Below are 15,055 nucleotides of genomic sequence, written 5' to 3' on the forward strand. Positions count from 1 at the left end.
GCGTAGCCGGGCACTAAAAGCGCTGCAAGTCCTGCCTCTCAAATCTCTTTGGTTTTCAGGAGAAATTACCCACGTGCCATCTCCTCATTGGTTTTTAGGAGTATATACCCACAAGGGTGAACTGAGGTCCACACTCCAGTCGGTTGTAGTAATGCACCGTAAATTTGTTTGCCAACCGCCTTATCAAGTCCAAAGAAGAAAAAGAAGCCTGAAGGAAGGAGGAGAGATGACAAGAAACAAATTTGGTTTACCGTTTTGTCTGTGGATTAATTGTCGGAGTAGAGGACCTTGTTCATTTCATGTAAAATAACAACCCAATGTTTATATCCCAGGACAAATTAGCTAGCAACAGCATGCTAGCTAGCTAAGTTGCTATAAATGTTTAATGATTTTCGACCTGTCCCCAAATTAATATAATTGGTTCAGAGTTTGTTTTGATATTTCAACCTGCATGTCCTGATCGCGTCTGGTGTGGAGGAACAAAATCAACATGCGTACAATGGTGATCGCACACGCGCCTGCTGTCTGGTCAGCATGTAAGTCTAGATAGAAGCAAGATTCGAGAACTCAATCCTCGCTGGTTCCTCTAAGGAACCTTAGATGCTTGTCCATTATCGAAATGAAATCATTGAGATCATAAAAAATACTTTCAGTGACCTACAGATCCTTGAAGAGTTTTACATGCTATACAGTGTCATTAGATACATCCCCATTCAACCTTTCAGCAAACTCAGCAGACTTGTGAAGCTGGACCTTCCAAGACCTGGAAAATCTTGATTACCTGGACCTGGGAAGCATATCAAAAGATTAACTCCTGCCATCTTACAAGGTCTTGTGAAACTGAAACAGCCAGTGTTGTATAACAACTGCCTTTATTTTGATAAGGACAACACTCTGCCCTAGAGTATGTGGAGTTACGCTACCAAGGCCCTTGTGGAGATGGAGTTGAACATCTTGGACCGGGCTTCTTTAAGGAGTAAGTGTGCATAAGAAGTTTATCCATAGGAAGCACAATTTTGAGCACTTTCCATCCAAATACCTTTGTCCCCCTTGTCAACTTTAGACAGAATTTTGGGGCCGGCATCATTTTCAGTAACACCAATCTGAGTACTGTCCTTCATCCACTTAAAACACTGGAAATACTGACCTTTTACAAAACAGACCTGGATACTCTACCCGACAACTTACTGCCTCCAGGGAATTCCTTGAAGGTTTCACTAATTCAGTCCAACCATTTACACGTTTTGGAGAAATCTTTGTTCGATAACCTCCCTATGTTGCGATTCCTTGATATCAGCGACAACCCACTGTACTGTACCCGCCCAAATGCCTGGTTCAAAAGCTTTAAATGATCCTACTGTGCACATAGCCCATATCTATGACCGCCACTGTGACAATATGGGGACAGCTCACTACATGCGGGAATTAGATGACAAAGCATGCTCTTATGACCAGTTCAACCCACAGCCTTTTCTTGTCCACCTTCCTCCAGGACTTGGTGACTGTGACCATGTGCCTAATCTGGCACAATCAGAAATTTGCCATCCATTACCTACTCCGCCTTCGAAGGCATAAGGCAGTGGGGAAAGGTTGCTACAGCTCCAGAGATGAGCCGTGAGTGAGCTGGTAGCCCTTCTAGAAAGGACTAGGATTAGGATCAGCTCCGTTCCGACTGTGCTTGCAACACCGTGACTTCCGTCAGGGCACGGAAGTTGCTAGAGAACATTGAAACAGCCATCTACAATGCCAGACGCACACTCTGCGTGGTGACCCGTGACTTTCTTCGCAGTGAGTGGTGTGCCCTGGAGTTCCAGGTGGCCAGTCAGACTTCTGTGTGAGGGAAGTGATGTTCTTCTGATGGTGTTTCTCGAAGAGATCCCACACTACTGTCTCTCTCCTTACATTCGGTTATGAAAGATGGTGCATCGGAAAAAATACTTGTTGTGGCCCACAGACAAGCGTGACCAGGAGGTGATCTGGATCAGACTTGAGAATGCCTTGAGGGAAAGCACATAGGAGGAAGATGATGTTGATGAGCTTGCCATCTTGTTAACAAACTATAGTTTGGGCAAGTCGGTTAGGACATCTACTTTGTGCATGACACAAGTAATTTTTCCAACAATTGTTTACAGACAGATTATTTCACTTATAATTCACTGTATCACAATTCCAGTGGGTCAGAAGTTTACATACACTAAGTTGACTGTGCCTTTAAACAGCTTGGAAAATTCCATAAAATGGTGTCATGGCTTTTGAAGCTTCTGATAGGCTAATTGACATCATTTGAGTCAATTGGAGGTGTACCTGTGGATGTATTTCAAGGCCTACCTTCAAACTCACTGCCTCTTTGCTTGACATCAGGTGAAAATCAAAAGAAATCAGCCAAGACCTCAGAAAATAAATTGTAGACCTCCACAAGTCTGGTTCATCCTTGGGAGCAATTTCCAAATGCCTGAACGTACCACGTTCATCTGTATAAACAATAGTACACAAGTATAAACACCATGGGACCACGCAGCCGTCATACCGCTCAGGAAGGAGACGCGTTCTGTGTCCTAGAGATGAATGTACTTTAGTGCAAAAAGTGAGTCAGTCAGGAAATTAAAGCTTGGTCGCAAATGGGTCTTCCAAATGGACAATGACCCCAAGCATACTTCCAAAGTTGTGGCAAAATGGCTTAAGGACAACAAAGTCAAGGTATTGGAGTGGCCATCACAAAGCCATGACCTCAATCCTATAGAAAATGTGCGTGTGCGAGCAAGGAGGCCTACAAACCTGACTCTGTTACACCAGCTCTGTCAGGAGGAATGGGCCAAAATTCACCCAACTTATTGTGGGAAGCTTGTGGAAGGCCACACAACGTTTGACCCAAGTTAAACAATTTAAAGGCAATGCTACCAAATACTAATTGAGTGTATGTAAACTTCTGAGCCACTGGGAATGTGACGAAATAAATAAAAGCTGAAATAAATCATTCTCTCTACTATTTTTCTGACATTTCACATTCTTAAAATAAAGTGGTGATCCTAACCGACCTAAGACAGGGAATTTTTACTAGGATTAAATGTCAGGAATTGTGAAAAATTGAGTTTAAATGTATTTGGCTAAGGTGTATGTAAACTTCCGACTTCAACTGTATGTGGTTGTATAATGCAATTGTATATGTTGTAAGACTTGAAAAATTACAGCATCGAAAAACAATATAATATAAAGCTTAACGCTGTTATAAATGTTTATACTGCTTATACATGCTTATTACAAGTAATCATACAGTATACATGTTGGCTCTAAGTTAATCTTTCACTCAAACAATAAATGGGGACGTGTCCAGCAAACATGACCAAGAATTGTTGTTGACTGGCAGCAAATAGCCAGCAGATGGAGACAGAGCCTAATCTTTGTTAAACAGTTCAATATTCATTCAACATCCACTCAAGGCTCAGTGAAAAGTTTTGGTGCAGTCACCCTATGTCACCTCACAAAAACGATTTTGTTATGTCAATAAATACTTTGCTCAGAGTTAGAATGCTGTTGTGTTTGATTCAATTCATGTAACAGTTAGAATCACTCATCAAGGGAGACCAAATACACAAATAGTCTGAATCATTGAGACCATAACAAAAGCAGTCTTAGATTTGAGGCAGTCTTTTTTTTTATTTAACTAGGCAAGTCAGTTAAGAACAAATTATTATTTACAATGACAGCCTTGGAACAGTGGGTTAACTGCCTTGTTCAGGGGCAGAACAACAGATTTTTACCTTGTCGATTTATGGATTCGATCAGAGGCCCAACACTCTAACCACTGGGCTACCTGCCTCCCACTTTTGATCTTGTGGCATATAAAGCTTTATACGAAGTTAACCTGTTTTATCTCACATACACTAATTCAATTCTGTCCCCACTAACACAATTTAAATGTGATGAGAAGTATAAGGAAAATGGCATTTCTGGAGCAAACCGAAAAATGCACAATAGTACATGGGTTACCTTCCTGCTATTTCCTCAGTCTCTCTCTTTCTCTGCCAAATCCACTGATTTTTCAATGCAGTGTTTTGATTATATCTTTCTTTGGAGTTCTCTCCAGACACAGCCACTAGTTGACCTGACTTATTCATTGCCATTCAGACATGAAACAACATGTATATCTTTATCAGTATAAAGACTTGTTATTCAGTTCATTCATGATGTCTGGGGTTTAGGGCAGATATAGCAACAAGTGCACCTTGTTGTGTTTGTGGACACGTTCATTTTAAACACAGTGAGAAAGAGGAACACACACATTTGAAAGAAAACTGTAAAAATGCAACTGAAATTGTGAGGTAAGTGTGAAACAAATTCAAGTAATGTTTCAACAGTCAAACTGAAGAAAAAAACAACGGAACCCTTAAAGCTGGAATCTTTAATGGTGAAACAGACATGTCAGTTTGCAATATTACACCAACTAAGATGTTACTGCAAACAATAAACAGAGTTCTCCGCCACAGACATCATTGCACGAGCAATAGAAGAGCACAATAATGTATTTCTTCTTTTGTTTTGCTGGGCGAGCAGCGCGACGCTCCTCAGCTCTGCTACAAAAAACATTAACGTAGTGGGGCACAGTGGCACTGTTTCCCTGTACTGCGGATTCCATCTTTAAGTTGATGTTCTCTCCGCATAGCATTCACAAGCACTACATATGACAACAACAAATGTAGGTTTACATTGTTTATCAAAATCATGTTTACAGTAGAAAATACTAAAACGTTTATGACTAACTTCACCTATAAATGACCCAATTTCCAATCAAGCGGTTTGCTCTACTGTCTGTTCTGTTAAGTTAAAACATGAACACAGAGAACACGCTACCAGTATTCCAAGAGAACAGCTGTGGTGCTGTCGTGTGTTTTGTGGCAGTGCTTTTATACATTGTTAATGCAATGTTTTTCTGTAGAGAATAATTATACATAATGGGTGATTGAATGTGACCTTGGTATGCCCTCAGCTATGCCTCATGTGGCGCTCAACTCCAGCAGATTTCCCCCCGGGTTAAACCTGGCCAGCTGTTGCCATTTGTTTGCCTGGCTCTGCAGGGACAGGGAGGGCATGATAGTCCAAAAACCCTCTCCGTTTCCACTGCCGCTTGTTCAAACCCTACACAACTCTACACAATCTCAAAACGTTTCCTGATTTCCGTTTCCTGACTTTGTGCAGACGACACGCAACGCATTCATCTGCGGATTATTAATTTAAGTTTAAGCGTCAACTTACCTTGGCAATGTGTCTGCCTGTCAAAATGGTGAAATGCCAGAGTGATTGTCTGCTATGCCTCTTACTTGGAAGATGTTTTAACTCAGATTTTTTTCTCTCCATCTGGCCACAATTTAGGTGGACATCATTCATAAAGGGAATTACTTCTGTGTTGATCAAATGAAATGGGCTATGTTACTATTGAAAACATGTCATAGAGATGCTACCATGATATGAATTAGCAGCCTCATCCTTTTCATTGTGAGTCATTGATGAGGTAATTTGTGTGTGAACTGAAACAACCAATACTTACTTACTCTACCCTCTTCATCCCCTATGGGACATGACCACAATGTGCTCCCATGTCCTTCAGTCCTTGGCAACATAGTGTGGCTCGCTCCAAGAGAGGTTGATCTCAGAGCAGTTTTTTAGCATTCTGCCATTCTGAGTACAAATGATGCTACCCGGAGTACAAGGAATAGGAGCAGAGACTGAAATACAAAGGAATATTTTTTTTTTTTTATTGTTGAATAGAAGATCCAATCTGCATGAAGAACAGAAATACTCACAGTAATAATACAATATGGGTAAAACCGACCGGAGACTTTGTTTACAAATGTCCTACATCACTCAATTCTCACTCACTCAGTCTTGTTTAACTAACCTTGTGGGGACACACAAACACACATAAAATCTTATTTTCCCTAACCCTAAACTTAACCCTTTTCCCTAATCTTAACCGTAACTCGTAACCGTAAACTTTAACCCCTAATTTGAATCTTAACCCCCTAGAAATATCCCTTTTTCTTGTGGGGACTAACAAAATGTCCCCAGTTGGTCAAAATGTTGTTTGTTTACTATTCTTGTGGGGACTTCTGGTCCCCACAAGTATAGTTAAACATGTCCAACACACACACACACACACACACACACACACACACACACACACACACACACACACACACACACAATTTGTAACCAATCCTCCCCAAAACGATCTTTCCCAAATAAGATAAAAAATACTTTGCATCAGCGAAATCTTCTGGAACCCATTGTTGACCGCTCCGGAGAGGGTCAAATCAAATCAAATGTTATTTTGTCACATGCACCGAATACAACTGGTGTAGACTTTACCGTGAAATGGTTGCTTATGAGCCCTGGGACACAAGTATAAGTCACTCAAACAAACATTCTGCTATTGAGACAAGACTATGAGTCATTTGCAGGATCTGCACACACTGGTCCACATTTCCTTAATAATAATAATCATTCCTTAGCATCTTAACACTCCCAAAACATTCAGATGTGGACCTGTTTTTAGCACTGGCCATGCCTGTGAGATCACAGTATTTGCAGTTGGATTGGAGACTTTATGAGCAGAATTATAAATAGGACAAATATGGAGGTTCCATATACAGCAGTATTTAATGATAATGGTTATATCATGTCCATACCCATTGTGTTTGAATTTTAATTAAACACACCGTTCTCCAGGGGATCATTCTATTTTAAAAAATGTTTAAGATTATTAACAAAAAGAGTTTGTGGTTGGCAAGAGGCTGTCCATTCTTCAACTTTAATATTTTACCTGTTGCACTTTTAGACATTTAAATATGCATTATTAAAAATAAAACATCTTGTGGAGCATGGCAACCTCGACTAATAATCCATCCATTACACATGTTCATTGTATTCTGGTTTTAAATGACACACTTGATCCCAAACAGAGAAGGGAAATGTATTGAGCATGAAAGCACAGAAACAAAAGCGCGGCGCGCACACACACACACACAACTTTGTACAAGTAATAAGAACGACAGTGTTTCCTGTTTTTAGTGTCTCCCTTCAGTATGAGACCCTCGGTCCGTCTCCTGTTGAGCATGTATGTAGATTATGTGGTCGAAAATGTTCCTAGACAATCACATGACAAACCTTCATGTCAATCATTTACCTTCTCATTCATGTACATCTCCTTTAGTGTACAGATCACAATCCAACGGGTGAATTAAAATACATTGGAACCAAAGAGACTGGCCTCTTCATAGACATTCAGACAAAATGGTAAAAACATACAAGTGTAAAAAAAAAAAAATCTGTTTATCCGTCATTTATATTAAGATATAGCTCTAAACTTTGATACATGTTAGTAAACTTTCAGCAAATTGATGAGTATGTTATGACAATCATGACTTTATATCACTTACAAGTGCCATACTGTATATCGAGGTGGGCCAAATAGTCTCTCACATTGGAAAAATATCTATTTCAAATGATCAGAAAGCAATTGAATAAATAAAAAGATAGCTTGTCGGAAATGTCCTTTGCTTAGACACTATTGAAATAATTTTGGCCCAAAGTACAGGTAATTTCTCATCTCACTGCTTTGAAACTCCTCAAACAACTTATTAAGCACATAGGTTATTCTTGTGGGCTAAGACATAGAACGGCAAGTAAAACAAGTTTGTTTACTTTGTAAAGGAAAATCTGAGGAGTGTAGAGACAGTTGCTGCTTCTAGAACTCCAGAGGGTCACTCAGGTTTATCATCGGCTTCCAATAACAAATATCTGACCTCACCACATAGTCTAAGAAGACCAAAACGTCTATGTCATCCAGGAGCTAGAAGGGATATCGTCTGGTCTGAAACCCACAGCTTGGCTCATGCAAAGTCCATAGGTAAGTCACCCAATCCTCTGCAACTGTCTCCTTCCCAAACCACAAGTGCCAAATTTCAACTGTCCTAAACATTCACTCTGATGCAACCTCACCATACCAGACAATGGGGAGGTCAGGAAAGTGGGTGTCTAGGTGGGTGGCTGGGATGGGGGCTACCACCTGTTGATGATGTGGTTCATGTAGTCCTCTGTGGGCAGCCTGGCTGTCCCTTCGCCCCCCATACCGCCCTCATCTCTGAGAAAATCCCGGGGGTCGAGACCGCGACCCCGAAGCGCCAAGCGGTGCGCGCGTCTCTCCAGCTGCCGAGTGTACTGATAGCGCTGCTGGAAGAGGTCGCGAGCGTAGTCATACAGCTGCATGTCCAGGTCGTTGAGCTCCTCGATGCGCGCCACCGTGTCATTGTCCAGGTCCACGCCGGCCGCCCGCGTGCTGTTGTACTGCACAAAGGGGCGGATGAAGCGCAGACGGAAGGTGCGCTCGAACAGGAACTGCGTCTTGCGCTGATACTCAGTCAGACCGAAGAAGGCCATGTCGCGCAGGTTCTTCTTGGCCGACTCGAGGAGAAGTTGCGAGCGCCGCTTATCGGGCACGGTGGAGAGGTTGTAGCAGCCCACCAGGCTGAGGTCGGCGAGCATGCGCACCTGCCGATTGTTGGCCAGGTTGTAGGGGCAGTCCATGAACTGCTGCAGGGTGCAGCCGGACCAGTCCGTACCCTCATAGCAGGGCGGCAGCTCCTCGGGCGTGGGCGTGCGCCCGTCACACATGTGAAGGGACGTCTTCCAGGTGGCGCCGCGCTGCACATGGCGCCACTCACTCAGGTAGCGCGACACAGGGTCCCTCAGCAGGGTGATGTAGTAGAACTTCCTGCAAAACACAACAGAGGAAAACACACTTACTGACTGAAAACAAAATCGACACAGTGATATTTCAAGAAAAAACGAACGAGTGACGACTGACTCAGTGACGACTGAAGTCAGCAGGATCAAATCTGGTTTCGCTATGACCTTCTCAACACGCCTTCCCTGTGGCTCAGTTGGTAGAGCATGGTGTTTGCAACGCCAGCATGGTGTGTGCAACGCCAGGGTTGTGGGTTTGATTCCCACGGGGGGCCAGTACAAAAAAATAAAAATAAATAATGCATGAAATGAAAATGAAATGTATGTATTCACTACTGTAAGTCACTCTGGATAAGAGTGTCTGCTAAATGACTAAAATGAGATGAACTACGGAAGCCTTCAAGGATCAACAGTGACCATGTAAAGATTTCCATGCACATTCTACTTGAAGATTTGTCAAAAACTGAAGTGAATTATGAAGAGCACACCTGTGAAATGTATAAATGTACTCAAATGGGGGGGGGAGGCAGTCTGAAGAATCAGGGGTGCTTCGTGTCATCACAAATCACTGCAGCGAATGTTGACATTGACTTCGGTTTTGATATATTGGGGAAGTTATCGTTGGCGCTTAACCAGATAGCAAAAATTCCAGACCTCAAGGGCTACGGGGTCCAACCCAGAGACCTGGAGTGACGCACATCTTGAAACAATCATCTCCAGAGGATAAAAGATGGGGAGAGCGAGAGAGAAAAAACAGGGGCGGAACATTCCTCTGCATCTGTGTAATCAGAAATACCTGTCGTGCAATGGCGAGAGGCCTGACCTTGGTGTGGTATTCTACTGCTCTGCAGCGGGAGCCAGACATTCACAGACACAGAGACAACAGTAAATACATTCCAACTCCGGGGGGCAGTGTGTGTGTGTGTGTGGATTGTGTGTGTGTGTGTGGATTGTGGTTGACCAACCCTGACCCCAACATCCATAGCCCCCGCCTACACAACCCTGTTCTCCTTTACACGCCAGATGAACAAACTGTTCGCTATTCCTCCCATTAAACTCCACTGTCTGGCCTGCACTTATGTCATAACAACATTAAGATTCAATCTGACTGTAGAGAAACAGCCAAGGGTCACTGCCTTAGCAAAACAGACAGACCATGGTAATAGGATTTGGGTTAGAAAGCTGGAGACGGGGTCTGATAATGATTCAGAGTGATCCCTATACTCTTATCTACATTTGCCGGGTCATAACACAACCTTTAAAACAGAGACAGTGGGCACAGTAATGCCAAGTTCAATTCAATCAACAATAGAGCCAACTGCTACTTAGTTTACACCCCTGGCTGGAAAAGAGAGACAGCGACGCAACAAGGCGGCCATTTTGTGCCAGGTAACAGAGGGGCAGGTGCAGGTGAAAAGGTCAGACTTTCAGGTCTTCGAATGGGTACACAGGGGTTGACAACTACTCTTCTTATCGTCTCTCATTCCGTGTCCAATCACGACCACCTCTGTCTAGTACCAGTGTAGTAGTCATGGTTCAATACTTTTTGAGTTTGGAATTCTAGGCCTTTGGGGTTTTCGCAATTCTCAGGAAAATTCTAGGGGACTTGACCGCATTAGCGAGTTATTGTATAATTGGAGAGAATTGGGTGTGGAAAAGACGACACATTCTCACGTTGAGAAACAAAACAACTGTTCACTTTTTTAAAAGTAGTTTTTCCCCTTTAGCATACAGATGCAAAAAACAAAAGTAGAATAGAGTATCACACCTCAACTCCCTGCCATGCCCCCTGGTATGACTAGAGAAGATAAGAGGGGGAACTAATGCGAGAGAGGGGAAAAAAATGAGCATTTCTTGATGAATGGCTGAGCTGGATTGGGGAGACCTGGAGTCTGGAGGTGGGTTACAAGTGGGAGTTCTGATCTCATTACAAATTAGCGCTCTGCTCAGTCAACATTGCGAGCGAATCAGAGTGTACGACACGGCAGGATCCCCCCCCCCGGCGGCCTTCACTACACCAGAACACCTGGTAGAATGAGATATGATGGGATTGGAATTGGAGGGTAGAGGGGGAGAGATAAAGACAGAAAGAGACAAAGAGAAAGAGAGAGACACAGAGAGCGAGTGAGAGAGAGAGACAGACAGACACAGAGAGAGAGGGAGAGACACACAGACAGACACAGAGAGAGAGGGAGAGACACACAAAGAAAGAGACAGAGAGAGAAGACACAGAGAGAGAAGACACAGAGAGAGAAGACACAGAGAGAGAAGACACAGAGAGAGAGAAACAGAGACAGAGAGAGAGAGATATTGTTATTCTTCAATGGTTATTTTGACCCTTGATTATTGTTGTTACTGTTGTCCTGTTGACAATTTTGATTATTCTTATTTTAATATTGTAAAGATCCAAAGTAAGCTTTGGAAATATGTACTTTGTTACATCATGCCAATAAAGCAAACTGAATTGAAAAAAAACAAACAATTGAGAGACAGATACACAGAGAGAGAGACGCACAGAAAGAGAGAAACGCACAGAGAGAGAGAGAGAGAGAGAGAGAGAGAGAGAGAGAGAGACTGTGTGTCTGCTCTCTCTCTGCGTTTTTGCTAGACACCATGCTGTTGTATTTGAGTGTGCATGTGTCTTTCTCTTGCATACACACACAGACCATCTAGTTCACACTCACATTCACGCACAAGCAACCACACAGCAGGCGATGAAGTCGCACTCCTGCAGCCACCCACAGCGGAGCAACTCTGCACCACTGTTGATGGATGGGCCCAATACTGGTAGTATCTATCAGCCAAAACTGCTGACTGCGCTATTCTAATGGGATAGCAATAATGATACAATTTGCCACAAGATAGGTATTTCAGAAACATGACAGCGTCTCACAAGATGGATAGAGTGTTATAACACACACATGTTATTTGTGTAGTAGACCAGCCATGACTGATGTTGGATTTGATTAGGATCCCCATTAGCCAACGCCAACATTGACAGCTAGTCTTACTGGGGTCTGACACATAAAGAAAAAGACATTACACACAAAATACTTTACAATTTACATACATTTAAAAACAGACACTTGGATGCAGCACAGTATTAGGTAGGATGTAATTCACAACAATGCCACTTGATGGCAGTATGCACAAAATATTCCTTGAATCACTGAGAACATGTTGATTTACAATTACTGTATAGTAAATTAAGTCACACGCATTAAGGCGGCACAATTAATTGAATTCACATCAATTCACATGTCCAATATCCATATCGCAAGAGATATCCATAGAACAATATTTTGAAACGCCACTCAGCCGCGTGACGTCCGTTTTTAAGTGTTCTCTAAACAGATAAGTGAGGCCATGTTTTCTTATGTTCACAACATTGAGTGAGATAGATGGACAGAGTAGTGTTTCTCAAACAATTAGGTAACACTAAACGCAATAGAGTCTCAAGTGGTAGTTTAAAAACCAACCAGTTCTCTAATTAACAACCTAAAGACGATAGGTCGGCCGCCTTTGGTTGAAAAGATGAAAGACAAACCGAGATTAAGAGAAGTAGAACAAGCAATGTTGATGTTAAGATATGCACAGTAGGAGGCAACAGCTACACGAAGAGGAAGTTAAAGAGAAAGAGTGGGAAGAGAACCGAGAGAGAGCGGGAAAGGGGGTGGGGGGGTAAATAGAGGACAGCTTCAAAAAAGGAAGAAAGAGAAAACGTTAAATATAACCATGACAAAAGAGACAGAGGAGAATGAGAGAATGAAAAGGGAAATTAAACAGCACGAGGTGAAATGAGAAAGATTGAAAATGGCAAAGAGGAGGAAGGAGAGTGACCGGGGCCGGTGCTGCTGCTGCTGTGCAAGCCTCTGAATAATGCTAGCATAGGCACCCTTTTACAATGGTGCCTGTTCCTCACACGGCGTGACACCACATTACACAGAGCCATTACGATGACATATCCTCCCATTCACCTGCCATCCGCGCAGGCACACACACGCCACCGCCCCCGGCCATATCTGGACCAGAACCAAAGGCACTTCAGCCAAAGTCCCAATGCAGGGAGGGCGGGAGAGGTGCACTGCAGTGATACAGAGGAGAGAAGAGGGAGAATTAGGAGTATTTTCCTTCTAACCCGTCTCACTTCCAAAATATCTCTCTCTTTCTTCTTCTCTTTTTTTGTCTGTCGCCCAAATGTTTTCTTCACCTTCCCCCAAATCATTCACACTCCTCTCTTTCCCCTTTGTCCACTTACCACCAATCTTCCCTTTCTCTTTCTCTCATTCTTTTCTAATCTCACTCTGTCACCCCTCTTTCTCCATCTCCTGCTTATCTTCCCATCTCTCTTGCTGCCAAGGGGAGAGGCCTTGTTCCATTCCTCTCTCCTATGAGGTCATTATGGTGTTGCAGGCCCCTGGAGCCCATTGGTGCGAGGCCGAGTCCTGACTACTGATAGACCCCCCCCCTTTTTAATCACCCAACTCCCCCTGTTTCCACAGTGATTAAACTGGGCAGCCGTGTGCATGCCCCGACAGCATTAGAGGATGGCTGCATGAGCCAATAACCTGGTAATTACCTACCTGCCCGCTTTACGCGCGGCCAGTCAATACTAATACTGGCCAAGGCTTTAGCCTTATTACTGAGGCGTAGCAGGCTGGTCATACGGCTCAGGATTTAGCTCTGTTGACTGACACTTTGCTGAAGTAGTGCTGCTTCATTATCTCTCTAGAAGTCACCATTTTGCTTTCTCGAGCACTTTGGCGCGTGGCTCAAATGGGTGAAAAGTATAAGATACTGCAGGTAAACATGGGGTTAGGAGAGAGGGCTGGGGGAAAGTCGAGATTCAGTGGCATCCTGTTAGCATTAGCTTTGAGGATGTGTGTCCCTTCTATGGCCATGTGACTTTTTTTAGGCTAGTGGCAAGGCCTCCAAAAAATGTGATACCCCTACCCGAGGTAGAACAAAACACAACCATGTCTCCTCACCTCTAATGTCTCCCCTTTATGAAATGGATGGTTGTGTAAAAATATTTTACTGCAAAAGTGGGTAAATGTGATAGATATATTTTTAGAAGGGTTTCATACGTCTCTTGGTATAAGAAGTGTGAGTGGCACTGCCATGCCTCCGCTGTGTATGGAAAGCTGAAGCCAACTAGATGGTGTTCATGTTTTTCACAACACAGGTACATAGTAGCATAACCAAGTAACAGGAAAGCAACCTGTAATACAACAGTCAGTCACTCTAGTAGCGTATATGTACAGCTGGAACATGTCCCCTCTTTTCCCCTCTGAAACTAAGTGTGCAAGGTGGATTCAACGTCTTTGAGGTTACAGGACACGAGTGTGTCCTAACAGGGTGAGTAGACAAAGTAGCCAGTAGTGGTTGTAGTTCTGGGGCCTGACCAGCTTGCACAGCTAACTGGTCATTCTGGGCAAGCTGCAGCGACAAGGTTAGTATCCTTCCTGTATGGCTGGCAGGGTATTCAGGGCTGCGAGGTGATCAGTTTCCATTTCTACAACAGTTGGATTCAGGCAGATGCCGCTTCAATGCCAACGAGACCCATGAACTAACTGGAATGTTATCTCAGCCTGAATGTATAACAGTAATGCATGTATAAGGGAAGCAGGTAGCCTAGTGGTTAGTGTTGGACTAGTAACTGAAAGGTTGCTAGATCGAATCCCCGAGCTGACAAGGTAAAAATCTGTCATTCTGCCCCTGAACAAGGCAGTTAACCCACTGTTCCTAGGCCGTCATTGTAAATAAGAACTTGTTCTTAACTGACTTGCCTAGTTAAATTTAAAAAAAATAACTATAACGTGTAAGTCTTACTATACGTGTAAGTCTTTGATAATGTTTTTAAAATGTAAATTGTAAAGTATTTTTTTCTGCATTGTCTTTTTCGTTATGTGTCGGACCCCAGGAAAACTAGATGTAGTCATTGGCGTTGGCTAATGGGGGTCCCAGTAACATCTAAATCTACTCCAGTAGCGGAATGGTTGGTTGTCCACTTGTTTAAGAGAGAGTCTGTGAAAGAGCTGTCAGAATCAGATCTTCCCTTAGATCTTTCCAACACCTAATTGACGTGTGGTTGGAGTTTTGGTAACAGGTTATTTGGTTAGTCCATCTGTAGATGCTCTACAGACTAATCAGAAACATTTAAACTAACCATCCACTAACCCTAGCTCTAACCTTAACCTTATTCTGAACCTAACACTAACCGTAACTTTTGCAAGCAGTTGCAGATAGTATGAACATCTGTAGAGCAGATGGACTATCCAAATAAAGAGTGACCAGAGTTTGTTATGTTGAATGT

General features: G+C 43.0%; 1 protein-coding gene and 1 pseudogene across 1 annotated transcript in view; one reads left to right on the forward strand and one right to left on the reverse strand.

The window, feature by feature from the left end:
• The first annotated feature begins 600 nt into the window (after positions 1-600).
• On the forward strand, positions 601-5,642 carry LOC123731528 (toll-like receptor 13; annotated as a pseudogene).
• Positions 5,643-5,726: 84 nt separating this feature from the next.
• LOC106590359 (heparan-sulfate 6-O-sulfotransferase 1-B) overlaps positions 5,727-15,055 on the reverse strand; it is a 96,750-nt gene continuing 87,421 nt past the window's right edge. The window contains exon 2 of the mRNA XM_014181297.2: positions 5,727-8,767. Within this exon, the coding sequence (XP_014036772.1) occupies positions 8,056-8,767 (712 nt within the window). The 3' untranslated portion in view covers positions 5,727-8,055. The remainder of the gene's footprint in view (positions 8,768-15,055) is intronic.

This window comes from Salmo salar, chromosome ssa29 (assembly GCF_905237065.1).
Source record: "Salmo salar chromosome ssa29, Ssal_v3.1, whole genome shotgun sequence".
In the NCBI taxonomy this organism is placed as follows: domain Eukaryota; kingdom Metazoa; phylum Chordata; class Actinopteri; order Salmoniformes; family Salmonidae; genus Salmo; species Salmo salar.